This window comes from Mustelus asterias, chromosome 1 (genome assembly GCF_964213995.1).
Source record: "Mustelus asterias chromosome 1, sMusAst1.hap1.1, whole genome shotgun sequence".
Lineage (NCBI taxonomy): Eukaryota > Metazoa > Chordata > Chondrichthyes > Carcharhiniformes > Triakidae > Mustelus > Mustelus asterias.
The window spans coordinates 40,438,502-40,466,304 of NC_135801.1; the positions used below are offsets into that span (position 1 = coordinate 40,438,502).

A 27,803-nucleotide genomic window follows, 5' to 3' on the forward strand; every position below is an offset into this window, starting at 1 on the left:
ACATGAAAAATTAATTATGCAATAAACAAAGAACAAACCCATGTAACGTAACACACCAACCTGCTGCATCAGACCACTTACAGTTTAATTTTTAAAAATGGTACGAACATGATACCACACAAAATCTTAAACGAAAAATTAAAATTAGCATTCAATAGAATAAACATCTGAATAGATTTAACTTAAACAGCTAGAATAGAGGTTCAGTGGTCACACTTGGCTCTGAATCAGAAGGTACTATGGGACTGCTGCACCATCAAAGGTACTTTATGTGAGTTAAAGAATTTAATTGGCATGCAATTGCTATTAAAAATGAAGCTTACCACAATCATTTCTGAAGGCTCAAGCACAATACATTCACAGCCACGTCTCAAACTCCCTGCTGATCGCTTGCCAAAACTATAAGAAAAGATATATAAATATTTAATCAAGTGATCAAAACTATAACAATGACGATTGAGAAAACATTTGCTCTTACACATTTAAAATTAATTTTGACACCGCTATCCTGTTATGATGCAATTTACCTGATACAAAGCTACCACAAGTACACAAATAAAAATAAGTAAAATAAAAATCCATTCTTATTTCCAATTTAAAAAATTAAGCTGACCACCAGTGCTTGTTTTTCCATGTCAGTTCTGGTATCTCCTACAGAACTACAAAGCATCAGTACATGCATCTGCATAGTTATATGCGACCTCCATGACAGTTGATTCAGTACAACATTTGTTACAGTCCAATCAGAATACTCACCAGAAGCTCAAAGAGGGCAAGCATCTCAAGATAGTCAGTGTGTATAATTAACAATATTCATCAATTTCTGTGCTAAATTAATACTACTTCAAGTGCAATCAGCTTTCCATGCACTCCCTTATTTAAATAGGGGTGTTTTCCAAAGTACAAACAGTTCTATCTCCGTTCTATTCTATTGTATGTTTTGGAACTAAACCTCAGGAGTGTACAGATAAAGTTTTCCATTAAGTTCAAAACTAGATTTCAGTTAAATAGACACGAAGGAGTACTGTAAAGGCAAAATACTGCAGATGCTGGAACAAGAATAGAAAATACTGGAAAAACTCAGCAGGTGTGATAGCATTTGTGGAGAGAGAAAATGGAGTGAACGTTTCGAGTTCATATGACTCCGAGCTCCCACTTTCTACTCTGTGCCAGCTGATCCACACCTCTTACACAGTATAGACCCCAACACATTTCACCCTCTCATTGGCTGGGATTCTCCCAAAAAAATTCAAAGTCCCCAAAGTGTGAGAAAATGGGAGTAAATCCTGCCAGTTTGACACTCTGCATCACAGAGTGCCGAGCGTGATTCACTCTGGAAATCTGTGGACGGGGCCCATCAACGCCCAGGAGGCCAGCAGCATAAAGCTGAGCGGGCCACTACGCATGCGCCGATCTGTCAGTGCAAGATCGGCGCATGGCCCACATTGCTGGCCTCCAGATCGCTGGCCAGCCTGTCACTGGGCCGGCCCGCAAACCCACTGCCGGTCTTCCGACTCCCTTTGATCACTGGCCTTATGCACCCCCCCCACCCCCGATTTCTTTCCTCCCGACAGTCCTGACTACCCCACCTCCTCCACCCAGATGTCCAGCTCTGATCATCTCCTCCCTCCCCCTCCCAGTCATCTCAAATGCAGAGTGACAGCTGGTTCCCCCCACACCCCCCAACCCCACTGATCGTGCCTCCTATAGGTCCCGTCTCTTTGGCACTGCCCACTGGGCAGATCTCCCCCCCCCCTTACCCCCAACCTCCTGGAGGGCCTCAATGACCTCTCTTCCCGCCAGCAGGGTCGGGCTGCCTGTTCCCCATTAAGAGGGGAGCAGGAGCAAATTCCCTTGGAGGAATGTGCGTGGAGACGCTCGTGGGTCTGGAGACTTCAGTCCCGGGCCTGCTAATCAGATGCAAATTAAGACTTCCATATTGTAATCAGCTCCGCCCTGATTTCCAGTGCGAAGCTGATTACGCTAGAAGTCTTCATCTTGGGGAAAAATGCAAAATGCTAGCCTCGCAAAACGGCCCCCGCTGATGTCTCCCGGTCCATTGCGCTACTCGAGCAGCATAGCGGGCTGGGAGAATCGCCCCCATCAGCTTTGTAAAATCATATGGACTCAAAATAATAACTTCATTTTCACTCACCACACATGCTGCCAGACCTGCTGAACTTTTCCAGCATTTTCTCTTTTTGTGAGAAATAGTACCCAATAATATTACAGTAATTTCCTAAAATCTGGAACTAACAGTTTGATAAAACTGACCATTGGGTAACCACCCATTTACAAAAGACCAAAACAGGAAATGATCGTAATTATTTTTAATGAAACCCCTCAGGTACACTTTAATCTTAGGTGCAAGAAAACAACTTTTAGATACAAATTTGTAGGATTAAACAGAGAATATTTTAATGAACAGCATTGTCTTATAAGTTTGTATGATCTTCTCTAATATGTTGGAATATGTTAATACATCTGAAAAATGTTATTTGCTGTAGAGTAACTGAAACGGCATGTAAAATTTTTCTACTTTAAAAGTTTGACAGCACTTTTTAATAGCTAGGGAGTTTAAAAAAAAACTAGGATTTGTTTTAAAGTGAAATAATTACTTTAAAGGAAAGGGTAATTTTTGTTCACCTTTTCCCTTTTCATAGAAAAACACGATTACCACAGGATTGTCATATACACAAAAATGCTTGGGTCGCCCATCACTCTTCAGTGATATTATCAACAGGATATGTTTCCTAATATCCAATGCCTCCATGGTACACAATGCAACGGAAAGTAGGTCTGAAGCTGTCAGCCCTGTAAAACTAGAATAAGGTAAGGCTTCTCTGCCAGTTTGAATTCCCTTCCACCTCTACTGTCTACTACAGTTGCACAGGAGTGACCTCACAAGGACAGCCAAGTTAAGAGAACCATTCGATTTTCTTCTCTATATCCTTGTTTCAAACTTTAATCGTGCTTTCAGCATAAGTCAGTAACATTTTGTTAAATTTAGCACTGCTACCTCACAGTGCCAGGTAATAAATAAACTTTAAACTTTAATTTGGCCTTGTTCACAAATCAACTGAGAAATTCTAATGTATTTGATTTGATTTATTATTGTCACATGTATTAGTATACAGTGAAAAGAATTGTTTCTTGCATGCTCTACAGACAAAGCATACCATTCATAGAGAAGGAAATGAGAGAGTGCAGAATGTAGTGTTACAGTCATAGCTAGGGTGTAGAGGAAGATCAACTTAAGTGCGAGGTAGGTCCTTTCAAAAGTCTGATGGCACCAGGGAAGAAGCTGTTCCTGAGTCGGTTGGCAAATGATCTCAGACTTTTGTATCTTTTTCCCGATGGAAGAAGGTAGAAGAGAATATGTCTGGGGTGCATGGGGTCCTTAATTATGCTGGCTGCTTTTCCGAGGCAACAGGAAGTATAGACAGAGCCAATAGATGAGAAGCTGGTTTTCATGATGGACTGGGCTTCATTCACGACCTTTTGTAGTTTCTTGTGGTGTTGGACAGAGCAGGAGCCATACCAAGCTGTGATACAACCAGAAAGAATGCTTTCTATGGTGCATCTGTAAAAGTTGTAGCAGACATGCCAATTTCCTTAGTCTTCTGAGAAAGTAGAGGACTTTGTGAAAAAGTTAAGAAAGCACACCAAAATAAAGCGCTGGTGGGCTTTCTTAACTATAGTGTCGGCATGGGGAGACCAGGACAGGTTGTTGGTGATCTGGACACCTAAGAACTTGAAGCTCTCGATCATTTCTACTTTGTCCCCGTTGATGTAGACAGGGGCATGTTTTTCACTACGCTTGACATTGAGGGAGAGATTACTGTTGTCGCACCAGTTTGCTGTACTCCGTCTCATCATTGTTTGAGATCCGACCCACTACGGTGGTGTCATCAGCAAACTTGCAAATCGAGTTGGAGGGAACGTGGCCACTCAGTCATTGGTGTATAAAACATATTAAATACGTTCAAGATTTTTTTCAAAAGAAAATCATACCAACATACCATCATGCCTACAACAAGTTACTAAGGCTCACATCACAAAATTTCAACCAACTAATTTAGGTCAAGTACCACAATTTAAAAAATCTTTGAAATAATTAGTTACTTGCAAGCCCTCGGAATAGGAGCAAGCATTCAATGGATCCCCTGCACCCAACTGATTTTATGCATTCTAGACCTGTAGCAGGTGATTTCTGTCAGGCTCAGGTGCAAACCTAACATCTCTCCCTCGATATATAAGAAAACCATTTAGTTGTTGTCAGAATTTTGGCTTTTCCCATTGTCTAACTTTTCCCAGTTCTGACGAAAGGTCATCAACCTTAAACAATAACTCAAAGGGGTCAGGCACCATCTGTAGAGAGAGAAACTAAGTATTTCCAGCATTTTATTTTTATTTCACCAACAAGCCTTATTCATTTTATATCTACATTTATTCTACAAAAGACGTCATGCCTCATGTTTTAAATCCACAACTAGGAATTCAAAATTGCATCTAACCAAACACTAAGTGAGGCACTATGATTGGATATCTTTCATTTCCAGGCAGCCAGGCAGAATGACAGCACTGGCACTGAATCTTGACAACTTAACAAGTCTTTATTTACAGAGACATATTATAAATATGTATCTCCTAACCCAACAAGCTTGGGTCTGCTCCTATTACCAAGTCCAAGTGATCACCTGAATACAATTAAATAGTTAATAACGATAGTGAAGTTTTTTTGAAAACCATATTGCAAACATCCTTGAATTGTTTGCTTCATTTAATTTTACTTACATTTTTGAAATTTCCATAATTAATGCAAGAGCAACTCAGCTACTTCCAATCTCCTGTATTTTACTTGTGCCAATGGGAGCAGTTTCTCCCATCAAATCTGTTCAGACCGCTCATGATTTTGAACCTCTATGAAATCTCCTAATTTACATTTCTCAAAGAAGAACAGTACCAGCTTCTCCAACCTATCCACATAGAAAAGTTTCCTCATCCATCCATGATTTATCATAACTTCCTCCTTTTGTACTCTATGCCCAAGATTGAATCCTGTTTCAATCACTAGAACTGCATTGCTTTATAAACCCGAAAGAACACATATGTGGCAAATAATGTCTTTCCCTCTTACTGGTAAAGTTTAAACAACCTGGCAACTGACCAGAACAACATGTCCTTGGCACTTCAGTGTTTTTTAGAGATTAGTTTCAGTCACTAAGGATTTCCAGAGACAATCACACAGTCATGGGTGCTGCGATTGCAAAAATACTTTGTTGCAAAGTTACATACCAAATTCTAGCCCAAAGCAAGTCATATGACAGTACAGCCAAAAAGATGCTGCAGTGGCCTATTTATTAAAAAATGTTACCCATTACTAAAAATATTACCCATTACATAAAAGTAGATGATGGTAAATTTGGAGAATACTGTGATAATTGGAAGACCAGAACTAACAAAGTTATAACAAAGATAATTCATTTGATTATTTATTTTATTGTATTCCTGATTACAAATATCAAAACTCTGCCCCTAACATGCTTGATGTGGAGATGCATTCTACATGCTTCAGCAGACTATTTCAGCCGTTTATTTACCAGATTTTGTGTGGGGAGATTTTGTTTTAAGCAGTAAGTGTGAGTGAAAAGAGTAGCTGATGCATTCAGAAAATCTGGTAAATAAAAGGCTGAAATAGTCTGAAGAAGCACATTAGCTGCAGAGTTTTGATATTTGTAATCAGGAATACAATAAAATAAATAATCAAATGAATTATCTTTGTTATAATTTTGTTAGTTCTGGTCTTTCAATTATCACAGTATTCTCCAAATTTACCGTCATCTACTTTTATTACAAAATTGTTTCAATGCACAATTCTGTTTCTATTGACAAAGTACTTAACATATATTGCACGAAGACCACACTAATCACTTTTTCCTTTCTCCTTTAGCAAAAATGAGAAATTTCACCTTATATTTTAACAAATTAGTCTCACAAACCTTGTAAAGCAATAGAACAGAATTAAACAATATTGTAAACTACAATTTTTCAATCTTAATTTGCATCAAATCTGACACTGCAGAACTGTGTTGGTCCCTGTAAGGGGATTTTCTTCCCGTGAGTGCCATATATTAAACTGAACTCGGCTAATATAAAGACTTACGAAAGACAGTATGCAGTTAAAGAGTTCTTTATTGACCAATATGCATTGGGAGAGAGACAGGCAGAAGATTCCAACTTCTCTCTGATGTTACAGTACATGTGTAAGATATAATTTTTCGAAGGTTTGTTTCTCCGCCCAACCCGTCATCCAAACTGGATGATCCAATTACATTAATACACATTATTTACCTTGGCCAATAGCATTCTACTTCAAGCAGAATTGGGAATTCATTAGTCAACCGGACCCGGAAGTTCTTCTTCCCATTGCCTAGCAAACTTACCTATGCAAATCCGGTAGGTTAAAGGATTGCCCTCACCACCTGCAAACGATGGGAACGGAGAGGGAGTCATTCCCCTCTGTCTGCTTGCTACTCCTTATCAGTAGAAGCTGAACACTTCTATTCACTGCAACCAGAAGCTAAATGCCTCCATTCATTTTAAAACCTCGGTAGCTTACAGCTACAGACTCTCCTACTGATAATAGAGAATATATTCTGTACCTTATTGTTTCCAAAGAATGCAGCCTGTTTAGTTCTGCTCATTTCCCATTATGCTTTGGGGCATGCTACATCTTGCCCAAAGCTTACAAGACATTTAAAATTACATTTTACATCTACAATACTTGTTCAAAATTCTCTACCAATGATTATTTATGTGTCTATTCAGACAATACCTTCACGAGAGATACATACATATGGCACTTTGTGATTCATTAGGGTATATATATGGCACACAGTATCTCAATTCTAAACTAGTCTACTTTGTTTTAATAGTCTTCAAAATCCCAGGGGTTTCTGCACCCCCTTCTACAGTCCCCTTATCTAAGCAAAGCTATACTGACATTGGATGCAGTCCAGAGAAGGTTCACTAGGTTGATCCTGGGTATGGAGGGATTTCCATATGAGAGGTTGGGTAGACTGGGCCTGTACTCATTTCTGTTTAGAAGAATGAGAGGCAACCATACTAAGACATATAGGATTCTCAGGGAGTGTAACTGAGAAGACACTGAGAGGTTTTTCTCTCTTTTGGGAGAGTCTAAGATCAGAGGGCATAATCTCAGAATAAGGGATTACCCATTTACTTTGGGGATGAGGAAGAATTTCTTCTCTGAGGATAGTGAATCCCTGGAATTCTATACCGCCGAGTGCTGTAGAAATTGGGTCATTAGTGTGTTCAAGTTTGACAGATTTTTAATCAGTAAGGGAATCAAGGGTTATGGGGGCTAGATGGGAAAGCGAAGTTGAGAATTACCACATCAGATCAGCCATGATCTAATTGAATGGCAGAGCAGACTCAACGGGCTAAATGGTCTACTTCTTATCGTCTTATAATGGTAAACTTTACTCAGCAAATGGGGTGACAAAATTTTGGTTTAAACCTATTTCAGAGCTTTGAACATATTCCCTATTCTTGCATGAGAAAAAGATCAAGATTTGTTTTTCTTTTTGAACAAGCAGTATAATAATTTTCATACTGTTTATGAGTAATCCTGAAATGCTCAACTTGTGGCAGACTGGTGCAGAAGGTGAAGTCGCATGGGATCAGACGTGAGCTGACAAGGTGGGTACAAAACTGGCTCGGTCAAAGAAGACAGAGGGTAGCAGTGGAAGGGTGCGTTTCTGAATGGAGGGCTGTGGCAAGTGGTGTTCCTCAGGGATCAGTGCTGGGACCTTTGCTGTTTGTAATATATATATATATATATAAAAATGATTTGGAGGAAAATGTAAATGGATTGATTAGTAAGTTTGCGGACGACACAAAGGTTGGTGGATTTGCGGATAGCGATGAGGACCATCAGAGGATACAGCAGGATATAGATCAGTTGGAGACTTGGGCGGAGAGATGGCAGATAGAGTTTAATCCGGACAAATGTGAGGTAATGCATTTTGGAAGGTCTAATACAGATAGGAAATATACAGTAAATGGCAGAACCCTCAAGAGTATTGATAGGCAGAGGGATCTGGGTGTACAGGTCACGGAAAGTGGCAATGCAGGTGAAAAAGGTAGTCAAGAAGGCATACGGCATGCTTGCCTTCATCGGCCGGGGTATTGAGTTTAAAAATTGGCAAGTCATGTTGACGCTTTATAGAACCTTAGTGAGGCCGCACTTGGAATATAGTGTTCAATTCTGGTCGCCACACTACCAGAAGGATGTGGAGGCTTTGGAGAGGGTACAGAAAAGATTTACCAGGATGTTGCCTGGTATGGAGGGCATTAGCTATGAAGAGAGGTTGGAGAAACTTGGTTTGTTTTCACTGGAGCGACGGAGATTGAGAGGAGACCGGATAGAAGTCTACAAAGATTATGAGAGGCATGGGCAGAGTGGATGGTCAGAAGCTTTTTCCCAAGGTGGAAGAGTCAATTACTAGGGGGCATAGGTTTAAGGTGCGAGGGGCAAGTTTTAAAAGAGATGTACAAGGCAGATTTTTTACACAGAGAGTGGTGGGTGCCTGGAACCCGTTGCCGGAGGTGGTAGTGGAAGCGGATACGGTAGTGACTTTTAAGGGGCGTCTTGACAAGTACATGAATGAGATGGGAATAGAGGGATATGGTCCCCGGAAGCGTAGGGGGTTTTAGTTAAGTCAGGCAGCATGGTCGGTGCAGGCTTGGAGGGCCGAAGGGCCTGTTCCTGTGCTGTAATTTTCTTTGTAACAAAATATGTGTCATATATACCATATCTATTCAGCTCTTTGAATTAACATTTAAATGTTACTTAAAACTGGCAATACCTTCTCTTCTCACTCCTGCACCACGGGTGCCCCCCACCTTCCCAAAGGTCTATTCTTGGCTCCCTCCAATTGCGTATCTGCACACTGCCCCTTGGTGGCATCATCAGAAAGCACAGTGTCAGTTTCAACATGTATGCTGGTAACATTCAGCTCTACCTTGCTCGAGACCATTGCCTCTAAATTGTCAGACTGATTGTCTGGTATACAGTACTAGAAATGCAGAAATTCAATTCAACTCAATATTGGCAAGACCAAAAGCTACTGTTGTTCAATACATGGCATAAACTATATTTCCTAATCATTAAGTGCATTGTTTTGGGGTTTTGTGTTTTTAAAAATAAATTGTACAATATTTATTTTGTAAATTTGGCTAGATTTAACATTTTTGAGTATTGAATTCAATCCCCATTTCCTGGCAACTGTCTGACGGTGAGTCAGACAGTTCACAACCTCAGTATCATATCTGACACGAGATAAGCTTCCAATTCCATATCCGCAATATCATTAACATTGTCTATTTTCATCGCCTCACCCACCTCTATCACCCCCTCAGCTCGGTCACTGTTGAAGTCTATGCCGCTCCAGGTTTGACTATTCTAACATAATCCTGGCCAGCCTCCCACAATCTGTCCTCCATAGATTTAAGGTCATCCAAAACTCTGCTGTCCATGTCCTTTATTCAGACTTTTATTTTAAATAATTAATTTTTAGTAATTCTTTTATTTTAAATAACAGCTTTTGTGCGGACAGATGTTTGCTTTGTCTGTCTGATAAATACAAAGTAACATTGTGTTGATCAAGTTTTATAAGAGAGTTATGTTTTAAACTGTCTCATCAATTCAAGCTAAAATGGGATAATGAAGATCATGTGACCCACTACAAGTTCTGTCCAACCACAACCCTGTGTGGTTTGGTTACCAAAGGAGCCGGACGCCCAGGTTGATTGCTATTGAAATGCACGGGTCAAGTTTAACACCTGAACGAAAAGGGAAAGACTGATGTTTTTGCTATTGCAGACTTACTGGGTGGAATTCTCTAATATTTTGGCAAAGTAGGTCAAGAAAACTGGCATATTGCCCACCAGCATCGTTGGTGGGTTTTCCCACTGTAGCTTTAGCCATTTGGAGAAAACAAAAATTCTCAGGTTTCACGCCACCTCTGTGGCAAGTGGAATTTGCTCATCCTCCTGTCAGCTGAGTGCCTCAGTTAGTGGGGAGCTCCATTTAAACACCTCCCCAGTACTTATTCCAAGTCCAAACAGAGGATCGCTGCTAGGAAGGCCATGCCAAAATATGCAGAAGACGACCTGACCAGAATGCTGGATGCAGTGGAGGAGAGGCTGCACATCCTTTACCCTTAGGCATGGAGGAGACCCTCCAGCAAGTTAACCAACCCAACATTGCAGCGCTGATAAGCGCCAACTCCTTACACAAGAGGACCGGAGGGTAGTGCAGGAAGACAATTAATGACTTCCTCTGCTCAGCCATGGTAAGTCACTGTTCTCATCAATCTCTGCTCTTGCCCTCTCACACATGCATCGCACCTCCACTGGGTACACTACTACCTCAATGGTTACCAGCATTCGTGCATCCATACACATCTTCATCTCCCATGTTGCTCCTCCTCTCCTCATTACATCCCTGCTCCCACCTATTAGCCACAATAGCTAGACATCCTGACCTGGCAGATGGCTTGCCGACACTCTCCCCATCTTTCTCTTGCTGGACAAGCTGCCTTACAATAGCTGGAGAGAGCACCGACGGGAAGAGGAATGCCTGAGTTAGAAATCCTATCTCAATTTGAGCAGAGAGCCCTCGTGCTGGCCAGGAAAGAGCAGGGCCACTCCTGCGCCAAGGGGGAGTTGGACACAAAATTAAAAGTGAGGACCCACGACACTATCATCTATTTCGCCAAACTCATACGAGTTCTGTCTCTTATATTATTATGCCCTTTTCATTCACTAATGCCATCTAGTTTGTCTTGCGGGGTCAACAGGGGAGCAGCCAAAGCCATCTACAAGCAGGGCAGCATGGTGGCACAGTGGTGAGCACTGCTTTCTCACAGCACCAGGGAACCGGGTTCAATTCCAACTTTGGGTGACTGTCTATAAGGAGTTTACATGTTCTCCCCATGTCTGTGTGGATTTCCTCTAGGTGCTCAGGTTTCCTGCCACAATCCAAAGTTGTGCAAGTTAAGTGAATTGACCATACTAAATTGCCCTTAGTGTCGATTAGCAGGGTAAATGCATGGGTTACAAGGATGGGACAGGGGTTCGGCCTGGGTGGGATGCTCTGTTGGAGAGTCAGTGCAGACTTAATGGACCGAATGGCCTCCTACTGTATTGTAGGGATTCTATTCTATAAAGAGGGCAGCCCAGAGGATTTCTTGGATGTGCCTATGGAAGAAGTGTCGCAGCTTTTGGCTGCACCCTCCACCAGCGCAGAGACAGATCCTCAGGGACACCGCTAACTGTGTAGGAGCCTGCATCAGGAGCGAGGAGTCTGTATAAAACTCATTGCCTTGATATCATCCTTGTCCCTGGGTGCTCGCAAGTTGCCTTCAGCCAGAAAGGAGTCAGACATTCGCAGTTACTCTTTGAGGAACAATGCTCTATCCGCACTGCAGGTTATCATTATCCTCCTGCAATGTTGCTGCTCTTTCATGACTTTGAGCCAAATCAGATTTCAGTGAGCAGTGCCGGCAAACATATGCAAGGGCCATCTTCCACGATGAGGTAGTGGTCTACCTCATTCTGGGCATCAGAGATGTGCCACTCATCCATCTCCTCCTTGGCCAGCTCGTCACTCCACTGAAACAGCAGGTTGTGGAAGTAGTAGCACACAACGAGGATGTGTGAGACCGTCTGGGGACTGTATTGCAGGGCTCCACCTGACTAGTCCATGTACCAGAATTACATCTTCAACGTCACAATAGTGTGCTCGACCAAAGCACTAGTGGCAGCATGAGCCTCATTATATTGGGTCTCTGCTACACTCTGTGGCCTCCGCATAGCATCATCAGCTACATCCTCAGGCGATGCCCCTTGTCCCCAAGGAGCCGCCCCTGTAACCACTTTGCTCCCTCAAATACCTCAGGTATCTGTGAGCAGCCATGGATAAAGCTATTGTGGACAGTCCCCAGGAACCTAGCGTAGACCTGTAGGATGTACTTTCTTTGGTCGCATGCTAGTTCAGGGAGCAGAAGCCCTTGCAGTTATTAAGGGGAATGCCTTGATGTGCAGGCAATCTGAAAGCCACTTGTGCAACCAATGGTTCCCTGTGCTTGAGGAAAGCCAGCAATCTGGGAGGATCTCAAGGCCCCCGTGCCCTGGCTAGTCTGATCCCATCAAAATCTATGAAGATGTGAGCATTCATGATGCACTTATGTACAAAGAACTGCAAGATGCCACAAAGGTCACCAATAGAGCCCTTAAAGAAGCCACTTGCATAAAGTTTCAGGATGGCTGTCACCTTTAGGGTGACAGACAGTTGCTCGCCAAATCCATGTGGCGCCAAGTACTGGGGCAGGTGGTACAGGTCCCTTGGCGTGCAGACACTCCTCGGACATTAGTTCTCACAGCTCCAAGCAAGTTAGGTGCCATCTCTTAACTTTGGCCCAAAGATAATGCCAAAAAACAGCCACTCTTGGTGGTTTCCCACCCCCCCACTCTGGTTGCGGAGCAGGTCCTACCGCCCCTTGATCCTCAGCATTCTGATCCTGCCTCCAGAGAGTCATGATGTGGAGATGCCGGCGTTGGACAGGGGTAAACACAGTAAGAAGTCTCACAACACCAGGTTAAAGTCCAACAGGTTTATTTGGTAGCAAAGGCCACTAGCTTTCGGAGCGCTGCTCCTTCGTCAGGTAAGTGAGAGTTCTGTTCACAAACAGGACATATAAAGACACAAACTCAATTTACAAAATAATGGTTGGAATGCGAGTCTTTACAGGTAATCAAGTCTTAAAGGTACAGACAATGTGAGTAGCCAAGTTCCGCACACATGAGGACGGCCTCAACTGGGACCTTAGGTTCATGTCACACTATCTGTAACCCTCACGACTTGCCTCGGCTTGCAAAATCTCACTAACTGTCCCAGCTGGAGACAATACACATTTCTTTAACCTGTGCTTAACGCTCTCTCCACTCACATTGTCTGTACCTTTAAGACTTGATTACCTGTAAAGACTCACATTCCAACCATTATTTGGTAAATTGAGTTTGTGTCTTTATATGCCCTGTTTGTGAACAGAACTTCCACTTACCTGACAAAGGAGCAGCGCTCCGAAAGCTAGTGGCTTTTGCTACCAAATAAACCTGTTGGACTTTAACGTGGTGTTGTGAGGCTTCTTACTCCAGAGAGTCAGACAGTATGCCTTTGTTGTCCTTGTTGCCTGAGGGCGAGAGGATCACAGCCAGTTTTACTGGCTCCCTATCTCTCTCTCTCGCTGTAATTACTGCTTGATAAGAATGAGTGAACATCGTGCAGTTAGCTTCTTGCCCTAACCCATAGTCCAGCCAACCCCAGGAGCATCTTTCCCAATGATTTACAACCTCAGGGTGAGTGCGCTTTGGACATAGCTTCCCTGCCCTCTCCTTAGGGTGCAAAATCATTCCCCCTTCGATGATATAGGCCACTGCCCAGCACCCACCCCTGCTCATGGTGTGTGCTCTTCCGCCTGTTCAAGTACAGTGTCCCTGTGCATGGCTGTCTCCTCTATGCTTCATGGATGCAATGCCTGGCCTCTATGGCCTCCTGTGTTACACAATCCATCCTTTCACTAACCCGCTGCCTGACCTCTTGTACTCCCCATTAGGAAGTGAAGTCACGATGTTCTCGTTTTTTAAAAGTTGTAGTAAAACCCATGAGCATGACATCACGACACCATTTGGAAAAAGTATTATATTGTCAGCAAATGTAAATAAGCAGGATACTGAAAAGAGAGAATTAAAGGCCAAATCAAGCTAAGTTATAAGGAAATGGAAAAATAATGTAGTGATGTTTTGTTTTAAAAAAAACAGAAGTCAACTGAAAAAACAATGGTCAAACACAACAAATTATTATGTTAAATTAAAATTAATGACAATAATTTTGCTAAAAGGCAACTTGATGCATCCCTGTTTCCTATTGTACATTTGGGAAGGGACAACAAGTTTACAATGGACTCCAGTGAGACCTTTGATAAAGTTCCACATGGTAAGCTGCTCTGGAAGGTTAGATCACATGGAATCCAGGGAGAGCTGACAAACTGGACATACAATTGGGCTTGACAGTAGGAAGCAGAGGATAATGGTGGAAGGATGCTTGTTGGACTGGAGGCCTGTGACTAGTAGTGTGCCTCAGGAGTTGGTGCACGACCCATTGCTGTTTGTTATCTATATCAATGATTTGGATGAGAATGTACAAGGCATGAACAGTAAGTTTGCAGATGACACTAAAATAGGTGGTATTGTAGGCAGTGAGGAAGGTTATCAAAAATTGCAACAGGATCTTGATTAGCTGGGGAAGTGGGCCAAGAAATGACAAATGGAATTCAGTACAGGTAAGTGTGAGGTGTTCCATTTTGTAAAGTCAAATCAAGGTAGGACTTTCAAAGTGAATGATAGGATCTTAGGGAGTATCATGGAACAGGGGGACCTTGGAGTTCAGGTGCACGGTTCTCTAAAGTTGGAGTCACAGGTAGATAGGGCAGTGAAGAAAGCTTTTGGTATGCTGGACTTCATCAGTCAGGGCATTGAGTATAGAAGTTGGAAAGTTATGTTGCAATTGTACAGGACATTGGTGAGGCCGCACTTAGAGTATTTGTGTTCAGTTTTGGTCGCCTTGCTATAGGAAAGATGTTATTAAACTGGAGAGAGTGCAGAAGAGATTTACAAGGATGTTGCCAGGACTCAAGGGACTGAGTTTTAGGGAGAGATTGGACAGGCTTGGATTTTTTTCTTAGGAGACTGAGGGGGTGATCTTATAGAGGTGTATAAGATGATGAGAGGCATGGATAGGGTGAGTGCCCTCAGTCTCCTTCCCAGGGTTGGGGAATCGAGAACTAGGAGGGCATAGGTTTAAGTTAAGAGGGGAAAGAATTAATGGGAACGTGAGGAGCAACTTTTTTTTTTAAACAGACAGGGTAGTATGTATGTGGAATGAGTTGCCGGAGGAAGCGGTTGAGGCAGGGACGTTGACAACACAGATACATGGATAGGAAAGGTTTAGAGGGATATGGGCCAAATGCAGACAAATGGGGTTAACTTAGATGGGCATTTTGGTCAGAATGGACCAGTTTGGGCGGAAGGGCCTGTCTCCATGCCGTAGATTCTATACATTCTATCCTAAAAAAAATACACCCAAAAAAAATGCTCATACACCCCTGGAAAACCATCTTGATCACTAGAAAAAAAATCTGCACAATGTTTGTCCTGGAATGTTATACATGGAAAAGAATTCTGCTTGTATCGGGAATCTTGATTCAGACTTGCTCAATTGTATGTCTTTTTATGCTCATTTTGATTTGATGTGCTATAATGCATGTACTTAAAATATATACAGTACAATATTCCTTTTGTCGTTGGCAAGCCATCTTTATACACACAAACATATAAACATAATTTCCCTTGATATTATTGTATCTCTGATCTTTCAATGTAATTACTACACAAATGCATTTTAGAATCTTGCATTAATACATTTTAAAAATTCCCAGCTTGTCAAAACAGTGTGCTATACTTATACTGTTAGGTCATAACAGTTTAACCTTTTCTTCAGAGAATGCCAGAAATGGGAGTTTTCAAAATAAACATCACTGTTTCAATTTATCCCTGGTTTATGCTTGCACAGCAGTGCTTATACAATAGTCAGGCTGACTACTCATTTATTTAAAGTTCTTTACCCTTAACCTGGGCCTCTACATTCCAATTTCACAGCAGTCCAACCCCCACTGCTATGTTATTCCTATCTATGGCATCACAAATATTAACTTCATTTAGCTTGCATTCTCAGGAGTGAATTGAAAGTATTTTACAAATAGTCATTCATTATCCTTTAGCACTGTGGCTTCTCTTCATCAAGACAACAATCCTCAAGACTGATGGAAGCTTATAATGAAAATAGCAGCATCAGATTAAATGCTTTTCACAACATTTGTCAAAGTTATTATGTCACTCTAACCATTACTGCTGCACGTTCACTTATCATTTTAAGACAATAAAGCAATAACAATGTGCTTACAATGTTGTATAAAAGGGTAAACCATATCATGATCCAAAATAAATGCATCTTTCCAATTATACAAAAACAATGCACATTTTTCTTAAAAATCTCTACCCTTACTCAGCAAGAAAACAAAACCAGGATGAGAATAGTTTGGAAGCCAAGACTGCATCAGAGAATTGAACCTAACCAGAGCTGGCCGTGGGATATTTTACATTTATGTTTGATGTTGTAATTGTGCAAAGTAGGTTGCTAAGACAATGCACTCTTCTGTCCGATTCCATTACTTTGAACAAAACACTTTTTAGTGCATGCCGCAGCTTACTAATCAGAATGTGGTGGAAATATAATCAGTTTAATCCGGTTTTCACATAGAAGTGAAACAAAGCATGAATAGTTCTTCTAACTGTCAATGACAAAAGATAGATTTCAATTTGACAGAAATTTTACATATTCCAAGCTTTTTCCCCCCTTTCAGTGATTACAAAATGACACTAATAGTATTCCAACGGGCATTCAGTTTTTTCTGAACAACATCATTCACTCTTGACCGAAAGGGTTACTTCTACTGCAATGATTTTTTTCATCAGAGTACATTGAACAGACACTCATGGAAAATATGGCTCATAACTGTACTCTACAATTACACACATCCTGGAAATCAATGAAAGTAAAAGGGATGTAGGTAACTACCAATATTTATCCAGCCAATCTCTCAGAAATGTTGACAAAACACAGAAAAACAAATGTGAATCCCATTTCTCATCATTATTTTGAACAAACTAAATCATCAAATGCGGTTTGAAAACTTTCAACATTGAGTCTAATTCTGCAAAAAGTTAAATTTCTCCCAGACTCATTAAATATTTACTACGGGCAGTAGCAAAAACAAAATCTAACTCATTCAACCAAATTACACCAGCACTCACCCGATGAGTATGCGGCCATTGTAAAAAAAAAATCAGCTCATTAGCTGAACGAACTAACAGTCACTAAAAATACAACACCAAATAAAACTTCAGTTACAAAACAGTTCTCTGAGCTGTACCTTATAATCAGAACCAAAGTTGTACCATTTTATCCAAAAGGGCTTTTACTCTGCAGCATTTTTTATCCCAGAGTTTGGAATCTCTCCTCCTCTTCTGTTGCTGTGAAGAGGCAAGTAAAGCCAAAATTCCAACGGACGGATCATTTCCTGCGTTGCTGACCTGACTACCTCTCTACTGGCTGCAAGATATGTGCAGCATATGTTGCTTGCGCATTGCTTCCGCATTCCATCTTCATGACCTCAGCTGGTGTCTGACAGCTGCTCTTCTTACACTGCCATTCAAGAAATAGCTGATTACTTAAGTGTTACTCATTTTAACATATACCCATGTTCCAAGGTCAACCAAAGTGCTATCTTTGATACGCAATACAACAATCTGCACTTTAAAAATGTTAATTTAATCTCTATTTACATAACAGCCCTACTACCTTAACAGACTGCCCTGCTACATGAATAGAGGGAGCTCGAGGCAAAAAACATAAATAGTTTAATTCCTTGGCTCCAAAAACAAGGCACCACAGAATGGCGACAGTAGGGGCTGTCTCTGGAATTATTATTTTTTCCCCTCTCATTTTGTTTGATTTCTCAGTTTATCTGTACAAGTCAACAACATTGCCTTCATATTTATGACCTTCACAAATCACTTCCCCACCCCACGCCCACCTAGAATCTCCGAGTGTCATTTTCAGTGACAACCCATGTAGAGTTCTCTTTTATACAGTACTTTTTTCAAAGTCTAACAGGACTATAAAACAATCACAACTAGATCAACTAGATCAAATTGCAAAAACACCTCTATCATTAAGCTCATTCCAAATTAATTCCTGGGCTTCTAAGTTAGGCTTTTGTTGACTAGCAAACCGTAAAGTAAATATCAACCACTAAATACAAATAATCAACCGTAAAGAAAAAATGTATCAAAGCACTTTCATGCATCATCTCAACCCCACAATTGACAGAAACACAGAGACATGAAAAGCTCAGGGAGAAAACAATTTATTAATTTGGTGAATACTTTGACTCTGAAATAACATTATGTTATATTTTAATGAGTATATTCAAAGAATTCAAAGAATGGATAAGGTTTCAGCGTCGCAGGAGTGTACTGGCAGACAGGAAGGTGGTTTGAAGTGTGTATACTTCAATGCCAGGAGCATCCGGAATAAGGTGGGTGAACTTGCAGCATGGGTTGGTACCTGGGACTTCGATGTTGTGGCCATCTCAGAGACATGGATAGAGCAGGGACAGGAATGGTTGTTGCAGGTTCCGGGGTTTAGATGTTTCAGTAAGAGCAGGGAAGGTGGTAAAAGAGATGGAGGTGTGGCATTGTTAGTCAAGGACAGTATTACGGTGGCAGAAAGGACGTTTGATGAGATCTCATCTACTGAGGTCGTATGGGCTGAGGTTAGAAGCAGGAAAGGAGAGGTCACCCTGTTGGGAGTTTTCTATAGGCCTCTGAAAAGTTCCAGAGATGTAGAGGAGAGGATTGCAAAGATGATTCTGGATAGGAGCGCAAGTAACAGGGTAGTTGTTATGGGGGACTTTAACTTTGCAAATATTGACTGGAAAAACTATAGTTCAAGTACTTTAGATGGGTCAGTTTTTGTCCAATGTGTGCAGGAGGGTTTCCTGACACAGTGTGTAGATAGGCCAACAAGAGGCGAGGCCACATTGGATTTGGTACTGGGTAATGAACCAGACCAGGTGTTAGATTTGGAGGTGGGGGGCATTTCGGTGATAGTGACCACAATTCGGTTACGTTTACTTTAGCGATGGAAAGGAATAGGTATATACCGAAGGTCAAGAGTTATAGCTGGGGGAAAGGAAATTATGATGCGAATAGGAGAGATTTAGGATGCATAGGTTGGGGAAGGAAACTGCAGGGGATAGACATAATTGAAATGTGGAGCTTGTTCAAGGAACAGCTACTGGGTGTCCTTGATAAGTATGTACCTGTCAGGCAGGGAGGAAATGGTCGAGTGAGGGAACCGTGGTTTACTAAAGAAGTTGAATCTCTTGTGAAGAGGAAGAAGGAGACTTATGCAAAGATGAGACGTGAAGGCTCAGTTAGGGCGCTTGAGAGTTACAAGTTAGCCAGGAAGGACCTAAAGAGAGAGCTGAGAAGAGCCAGGAGGGGACATGAGAAGTCTTTGATAGGTAGGATCAAGCAAAACCCTAAAGCTTTCTATAGGTATGTCAGGAATAAAAGAATGACTAGGGTAAGATTAGGGCCAGTCAAGGACAGTAGTGGGAAGTTGTGCGTGGAGCCTGAAGAGATAGGAGAGGCGCTAAATGAATATTTTTCGTCCGTATTCACGCAGGAAAAAGACAATGCTGTCGAGGAGAATACTGAGATACAGGCTATTGGACCAGACGGGATTGAGGTTAATAAGGAGGTGTTAGCAATTCTGGAAAGTGTGAAAATAGATAAGTCCCCTGGGCTGGATGGGATTTATCCCAGGATTCTCTGGGAGGCTAGGGAGGAGATTGCAGAGCATTTGGCTTTGATCTTTAGGTCATCATTGTCTACAGGAATAGTCCCAGAAGACTGGAGGATAGCAAATGTTGTCCCCTTGTTCAAGAAGGGAAGTAGAGACAACCCTGGTAATTATAGACCAGTGAGCCTTACTTCTGTTGTGGGCAAAGTTTTGGAAAGGATTATAAGAGATAGGATTTATAATCATCTCGAAAGGAATAATTTGATTAGGGATAGTCAACACGGTTTTGTGAAGGGTAGGTCGTGCCTCACAAACCTTATTGAGTTCTTTGAGAAGGTGACCAAAGAGGTGGATGAGCGTAAAGCAGTTGATGTGGTGTATATGGATTTCAGTAAAGCATTTGATAAGGTTCCCCACGGTAAGCTATTGCAGAAGATACGGAGGCATGGGATTGAGGGTGATTTAGTTGGATCAGGAATTGGCTAGCTGTAAGAAGACAGAGGGTGGTGGTTGATGGGAAATGTTCATCCTGGAGTTCAGTTACTAATGGTGTTCCGCAAGGATCTGTTTTGGGGCCACTGCTGTTTGTCATTTTTATTAATGACCTGGATGAGGGCGTAGAAGGATGGGTTAGTAAATTTGCGGATGACACTAAAGTCAGTGGAGTTGTGGACAGTGCGGAAGGTTGTTGCAGGTTACAGAAGGACATAGATAAGCTGCAGTGCTGGGTTGAGAGGTGGCAAATGGAGTTCAATGCGGACAAGTGTGAGGTGATTCACTTTGGAAGGGGTAACAGGATTACAGAATACTGGGCTAGTGGTAAGATACTTGGGAGTGTGGATGAACAGAGAGATCTCGGTGTCTATGTGCATAGATCCCTGAAAGTTGGCACCCAGGTTGATAAGGTTGTTAAGAAGGCATACGGAGTGTTGGCTTTTATTGGTAGGGGGATTGAGTTTCGGTGCCAGGAGATCATGTTGCAGCTGTACAGGGCTCTGGTGCGGCCGCACTTGGAGTATTGCGTACAGTTCTGGTCACCGCATTATAGGAAGGATGTGGATGCATTGGAAAGGGTGCAGAGGAGATTTACTAGGATGTTGCCTGGTATGGTGGGAAGGTCTTATGAGGAAAGGCTGAGGGGCTTGAGGTTGTTTTCATTAGAGTGAAGAAGGTTAAGAGGTGACTTAATAGAGGCATACAAGATGATCTTAGGATTAGATAGGGTGGATCGTGAGAGCCTTTTTCCTCGGATGGTGATAGCTAACACGAGGGGACATAGCTTTAAATTGAGGGGTGATAGATATAGGACAGATGTCAGAGGTAGGTTCTTCACTCAGAGAGTAGTAAGGGCGTGGAATGCCCTGCCTGCAGCAGTAGTGGACTCGCCAACATTAAGGGCATTTAAATGGTCATTGGATAAACATATGGATGATATTGGAATAGTGTAGGTTAGATGGGCTTTAGATTGGCTTCACTGGTCGGCGCAACATCGAGTGCCGAAGGGCCTGTACTGCGCTGTAATGTTCAATGTTCTATGTTCTATTTAAAATTTGGGAGTAAAACTTGGGATGACAGCTTAGACTATGGCTCAGCTCTCACCTGAGACTTGAACACAAAATTAAGATCCCCAGTGCATCAAAACTGAAGGAATGCAGCGCTGTCAGAGGTCCTGTCTTTTGAACAAAATGGTAAACTGATGTGCAATCTATCCTTACAGGTGGACGCAAAAGATTCCAAGATAGTTTTTTGAAAATCAGCCAATATTTATCCTTTAAGCAACATCACTAAAATAGATTATTTGATCAATATTATATATATGCTGGTGTGTGCAAATTGGCTGCTGCATTCCCTACATCACAAGAGTGACTACACTTCACAGGTACCTCAGTGCTTGTTAAAGTTCTTTGGAAGGTACTGAGATCCGAAGGAACTGTATTAGCAAGTTTTTTCTTTCCTTTTCTCTCTCAGTATTTATTTTGCTTATGCCAAGCTGTATTTTAGAATGCTTTTTTGTAATTATAGCCATGGGCATTAATTATCCAGAAAAGTGAGTACAGCTGATTAAAAATCCCCACTGGCTTGATTAAAAAATGCCTTCCATAATAATTCATAAAGCAATGTGAAGCTACAGCAATGTGAAGCTAAATCATTGTAAAGAGTGTCCAATTAATCAAGATTCTCTTAAATTCTGAATAATATGGTAATTGGGTTAGATTAATGAGGAACATATTGGAAAGATTTACACAGCAACAGTTTTACTGTGTATCTGGAAAACTAATGTGTGATTAAGATCACTGAAATAACTTTCTAAATGTTTAACAGCAATAAGACAAATTTGGGTTCTTTACCCAAACACAAAACAAATAACAGTTTATTGTTCATCAGAGGGATAACTGGGTCATATCAAATAATAAATGTATTGAAATATTCTCATTTATCTTTGGCAACATATTTGTGATGATATACATGAATTAATTTCCAGGATACCCATGCGCGGAGAGGAATACACAGCAAATTAAATTGCGGGCATGTAATGGAATACTCTTCTCTAATCTGGATGAATGCAGCTCCAACATCACTCAAGAAGTTCGACATCACCCAGGACAAAGTAGCCCGCTTGATCAGCAGCCCATCCACCACCTTTGGATATTCCAATACTGGTGCATAATGAAAGCAGTGTGAACCATCTACATGACAGTAATAGGAGCAGGAGTAGGCGATTCATCCTGTTGAGTTTGTGCCACTATTCAAACAGATCATGGCTACTTCTGTCATTTTCCCACTACCCCTATGTCCCTTGGTGTCATCAGTTGTATTGCAGCAACTCACCAAAACTTCTTCAATAACATCTTTCAAAACTGCAAGCTCTACTATCTGGAAGGACAAGGGCAGCAAACTAATGGGAGGACTATCCCATTAGTTGGTTCAAAAAGATGGCTTGCCACCACCTTCTCTAGGGCAATTAATATTGGGCTTTGCTAGTGATAGTCCATGAAAGAATTATTTTTTAAAATTAAAATTCAACAATATTTTAAGCGTGATGCTACACTGCACAACTGATGCGAGATAAGTAGGTGCAGTGTGCAATCAGCAACTTGCAAGTTATGTTAAGGGTTGATTGTGTTTGAAATTGAGGCCATTAAAAAAATGTTTCAACATAAATTTACGTCGCAGATCTAACGGATTCCCTTGAGCACTTTCTCAATGCTTGGTTTTGATTGGCATTATACACCATGAGGTGTCAAGCCCAAACAGTGTGAGATGGCATCCATGGGGAAATTTCACATTCTTATAGTGAAGTGACAGTTTGCAACTAGAGTGGATTTGATGACACCCAATTTAGTGGCCCTTGTCTGGAGGAAACTAGATACGGTGTGGTTAAGGTAAGGCAAGCCATTTGTTGCCACTGATGCCGCCTCCTCTTGCTATGCCCAGATATTACCGCTTGACAAGCAAGCTAGCAGGACATTTTCAAGAAAGCAGCAACCTGTTTTAAATACACAGAATTGAAGAAGAACAAAGAACAAAGAAAATTACAGGACCTCCAAGAATCAGGCCCTCCAAGCCTGCACCGACCATGCTGCCCGTCTGAACTCAAACCCCCTACCCTTCTGGGGAACATATCCCTCTATTTCCATCCTATTTAAGTATTTGTCAAGCCGCCCCTTAAAATTGGTCCAATTTTGTCATCAAGAACTGATCTGCAATTTCAACCTGAGGCCCAAGATGGGGCAGTTGCGTCAGTTCCCCTTGCAGAATCCAAAACTGGACCAGAAAAGGACCAGTGGATACATTTTGAAGTTATATTTCAAGTTTCTCTGTTAGCCAAGTGGAGGAGTTCTCCTCCAGATCTCGCGAGAGATGCATGGGCCTCCCCTTTACCGAGATGCCCTATCCCCTCCCCCACCACCTATGATATTGGTCAGATCTTTCACTCAAGCAATCCACTCCCAACCCCAGTTGCTCAGACAGACTTATGTTGCCCGGGGGGGGGGGGGGGTTGTGTGTGTGTGTGTGTGTGTGTATTATTTCTCCCACAATATTCTAAGTAGGTCATTTCAGTACTTTGACCAAGAACAATGAAGGAATAGCTGCATACTTCTATGTCAGGATACTATGCGAGTTGGAAGAGCTTTAATAAGGTGGTATTCATACATATCATAGAATAGAATCCTACAGTGCAGAAAGAGGCCATTTGGCCCATCAAGTCTGCACCAACCACAATCCCACCCAGGCCCTATCCACATATATTTACCCACTAACCCCTCTAACCTATGCATCCCGGGACACTAAGGGGCAATTTAGAATGGCCAATCTAGAATGGCCAATCAACCTAGCCCGCACATCTTTGGACTGTGGGAGGAAACCGGAGCACCCGGAGGAAATCCACGCAGACACAGGGAGAATGTGCAAACTCCACACAGACAGCGACCCGAGCCGGGATTCAAACCCAGGTCCCTGGAGCTGTGAAGCAGCAGTGCTAACCACTGTGCTACCGTGCCGCTACTAAAAGTAAAGTTTATTTATTAGTCACAAGTAGGCTTACATTCACACTGCAAAGAAGTTACTGTTAAAATCCCCTAGTCGCCACTCTCCGGCACCTGTTCGGGTACACTGAGGGAGAATTCACCTAAGCTCTTGGAGGTGATGCATGTCCATGATACTGTTGCTCTTTGTCCACCATGGAGGTGTTCTTAAAGAAACCTTAGTGAATTGCTGCAGTAAATTCTGTAGAATTTTTAACTGTTACAATGGGCTGCTGGGGAGTGTTGATGGTGGGAATTTTACATTTGAGCACCTGAAGTTTGCTGGTGGTGGAGGGGGCTGTTAATTTAACTTTCGGCCTTGATCAGTTTGATTCATATTGTATTTGGGCCAAATAATCACAACATAACAAGATTTGTTCTTCATCTTTCTAAAACTAAAGGTCCTAGTTACAGAAGATGCAGTTAGAATGTGCAATGCAATCACTAAGAGCCACAAAATTATTTATCTTAGTTATCAACAAAAATTCCATCCAACACAAGTGGCCATGAGACACAAGTGTCTTTTGTTTAAACTATTACATTCATAAAGCAAAGAAAGCCTTATTTGGTGTTTATCTCAAAAGGTCTCAGCCAATGTTGCCTCTAAACTGTGTGGTGCGTGATCATGCAGCAATTGGAATTGTGCAGCACAGGGGATGAGCAGGAAGTGCACAGGCAGCTATCTTTTTAAGATGCGCACGTTAGGAGTTGTGCAGTAATTTTAACGGGGCTGTGCAATGGAACAAATGGGTTACCCAGAGCAAAGGAAAATTAGAACATTGTTCTCAATTCAATTTAGTGTCTGCTTAAGTCCTTTGAGGGGGAGGAACAAGCTTTGGTTAGAAAAAGCAGTTCGGGTTTGAATTTAAATTTCCTTAAAGGTAGCATTTCTAACTCCCTGCCATCACATGATGGGAGTTGTTTGTATTTACCTTGGGATTTTTATAACTCTGAGGAGGAAAAAAACTGGTTGGCAGATCAGGTGGCACGAGTTCTTTCATTTTCTGTTCTGAACTACAGTTTAGTTTTAGAAGGAACAGCAAGCTAAGGTTGTTTTGGAAATTCTGCTGGTTGTCTGAAAGAAAGGTCTTACCTTCCTGCAGTAAAGAATCCACAGTAATTGGCTTGACCAGAGTCTCTCCCTGGGGTTCTGAGAAGCTGTTTTGACTTCAACCTGTTCTGAGTGAACCCAGGGGACTGCAGACTTCAACCAAAAGACTCAATTTCCAATATCACGTGAGCATTAGGTTTTGCTGTTTTGTACTTGTTTAAAGCGTTTTGTCTATGGAAGGTTTTGGTTTTGATTGGAACATATTAGATATACTTGTTAAGGGTTATATACATTATAGTGGTTGTTTTTGGTTTCTTGTTCGTAATTGATAAAAGTTCTTGCTCATTTTCTTACTATACATGTTAACTATATTCTTAAATAAACTTTGTTTGACAAAAGCTTCTTCGTAGGTCACTGGAATCATACCTGAAGTGAAATCTACCATGCTTATCCTAGCCAAATTCAAGATGCAAAACTTATGATTCAGGCAGGCTCCATACAACACTTTGAAGTTTTTGACCTGAACCATAACAACAAATTTTACTACTAAAAGAAAAATGGTGTAAACTAAATTTAAAAAAACAGCAAGCAGGTTACATGAACCACCTATCAGTTCTACCTGAACAATGGCATAAGTGCGATTTTCTCCATAGCAAATTAGGATCTTGTTTTTTTTAATGACATATTATATAATTATTATAGTCTTGCGCTTTATATTAACATTTCATAAGCTATAATTATTTGAATCGTTTTTGTATTATGGAACTAATCTTCTCCCAAAGCATTTGAATAAATGTGTACAATGTTTAATAAATAACATCATTTTATCAAGAAGAATCAAAGCCCATGTGTTCATGGAAAGGGAGTGCTTATCTACAAATTATAAAGAAAAAACCTGTTAGATTTCACCATTCTAAACGCAACAATTTACATTGCAATACTGGCCAGATACTAGAGTAGTTGGTGTTTTTCAAGAGGAAAAAGTGCATATTACATGTGTTTGCATGTATGCAATAATACTTTGTACAGTAGTATCAAATTTTACGCAAAAAATAGATTCCTAGTATCACATAGAAAAACAGTTAAGCAGCTACATCACCAATATGTGTAGAGTGTTCTGAGATCTAGAAGCACTCTCAGCATGTGCCAAGAGGCAAAGTAGTTCATGCCCTTTGACTTAAAAACACATTGCAATAATTTTTCAGACAACACGCTTCAGTGAAAACATTTGAAATCCATTGCTCAAAAAGAATTTATAAAACAACTGGAAGGTGATTCAAAATCCAACAATAACCTTTGCATAAGTTTTTCATTCTAGTAATCCAGAATTCTCTTGTATCAGAGAAACTGAATTCATCTTCATGTTCAATTTCTATATTGCTACACTGTTCACGACTGATGCAATGATGTGGCATCAATTGTCAATTTTACACTTAAGAGCATGATACTTTTGAAAATATTTTTAGGGGATTGTAATAACTGGAGGCGACTCCAACAACAAAAAGAGTTTATTAAACTATAATAACTATTTACACTCTTAAGGGTCTGACAGAAACATCGCACAGTTCTGCTCTCTTATCCTCCTTGGCTCCAACTGAACATCCACCCCCGTCACCAGGACACACGCCCTCGCTCCCAATTGGCCCGGCTTCCCGCACTTCCGTTTCATAGGGGACCATGGGGCCCACAAAGGATCACCCTTTAAAGGGGCCATGTTACTGCACTTCTTCCCCTCTAACTCTCGAGTCCATCAATGAGCGCAAACAAAAGAGAAACACCATTACACATGGCCATTCAGACACAATATCACATCAGGGACATCAAAGAAAAGTCCATTCAGAATCAATCGGTCCGGAGACTTCTGGACTCTTGCGGAATGCCGCATCTCAGTAGTGGGTCCTTCAGCAGCCAAGGATCCCTGTCTGGCAGAAGCAAAAGGCAAACTCATCAGCTCAGGATCGACAGCTTCCTGGTGTCCTCTTCCTACTCAGCTACTGCTGCTGCTATGGCTCCACAATGTCCGCAGCTTGTACACATGTCTGTAGCTTGTACACATGAATCCGCAGAGGGACACAACTGTTGGTCCTTTGGATCAGGCCCAGCTCTCTTCCTTAAATGATCCACATGGTTTTTCACAGGGCGATCTTGTATTTCCAACAATTACAAAACTGGTACACCACCATAGTTTCTAACCATGACTAAGTTGTCAACCAAGTCATGGTGTTCTTTCTGGGAGGCTTGTCTAGATACCATCCTCCCTGACAAATCTGGAGGCACAAAATCCAAGCGGGTTCATAGGCGTCGTGCTATTAGTAACTCAGCAGGTGTAACCCCGGTGGTAGCATTCAGCATAGTGTTATATAGTGTTATAAACTTGCCAAGTGCTAAGTCAGTGGACTCTAAGCTTCCTTCTTCACTGAAGCTTTAAAATGTTTATACATCTCACTCTGCCAGATCATTTTCGGTGGGGTGGTAAGGGGCTGATTGAATGTGGCATATAGCATTTGACCTGACAAACTGGCGGAACTCCCTCAGTTATAAATGCCGTGCCATTGTTAGACACCAAGACCTCAGAAATGCCATGGATGGCAAAGATCTGCTACAGTCTGTCGACGACAGCTGCGACTGTGGTAGACTTTATTAGCGG

The 27,803-nt window shown here is 41.5% G+C and overlaps 1 protein-coding gene across 17 annotated transcripts in view; it reads right to left on the reverse strand.

The window, feature by feature from the left end:
- rapgef2b (Rap guanine nucleotide exchange factor 2b) overlaps positions 1 to 27,803 on the reverse strand; it is a 446,795-nt gene that overhangs the window by 263,152 nt on the left and 155,840 nt on the right. For 16 of the 17 annotated variants that reach the window (XM_078211679.1, XM_078211699.1, XM_078211662.1 and 13 more), the window contains exon 5: positions 324 to 399. In XM_078211679.1, the coding sequence (XP_078067805.1) occupies positions 324 to 399 (76 nt within the window). Of the gene's footprint in view, positions 1 to 323; positions 400 to 17,141; positions 17,206 to 27,803 lie in introns of those variants that run through there. The other variant, XM_078211708.1, reaches the window with a different exon arrangement.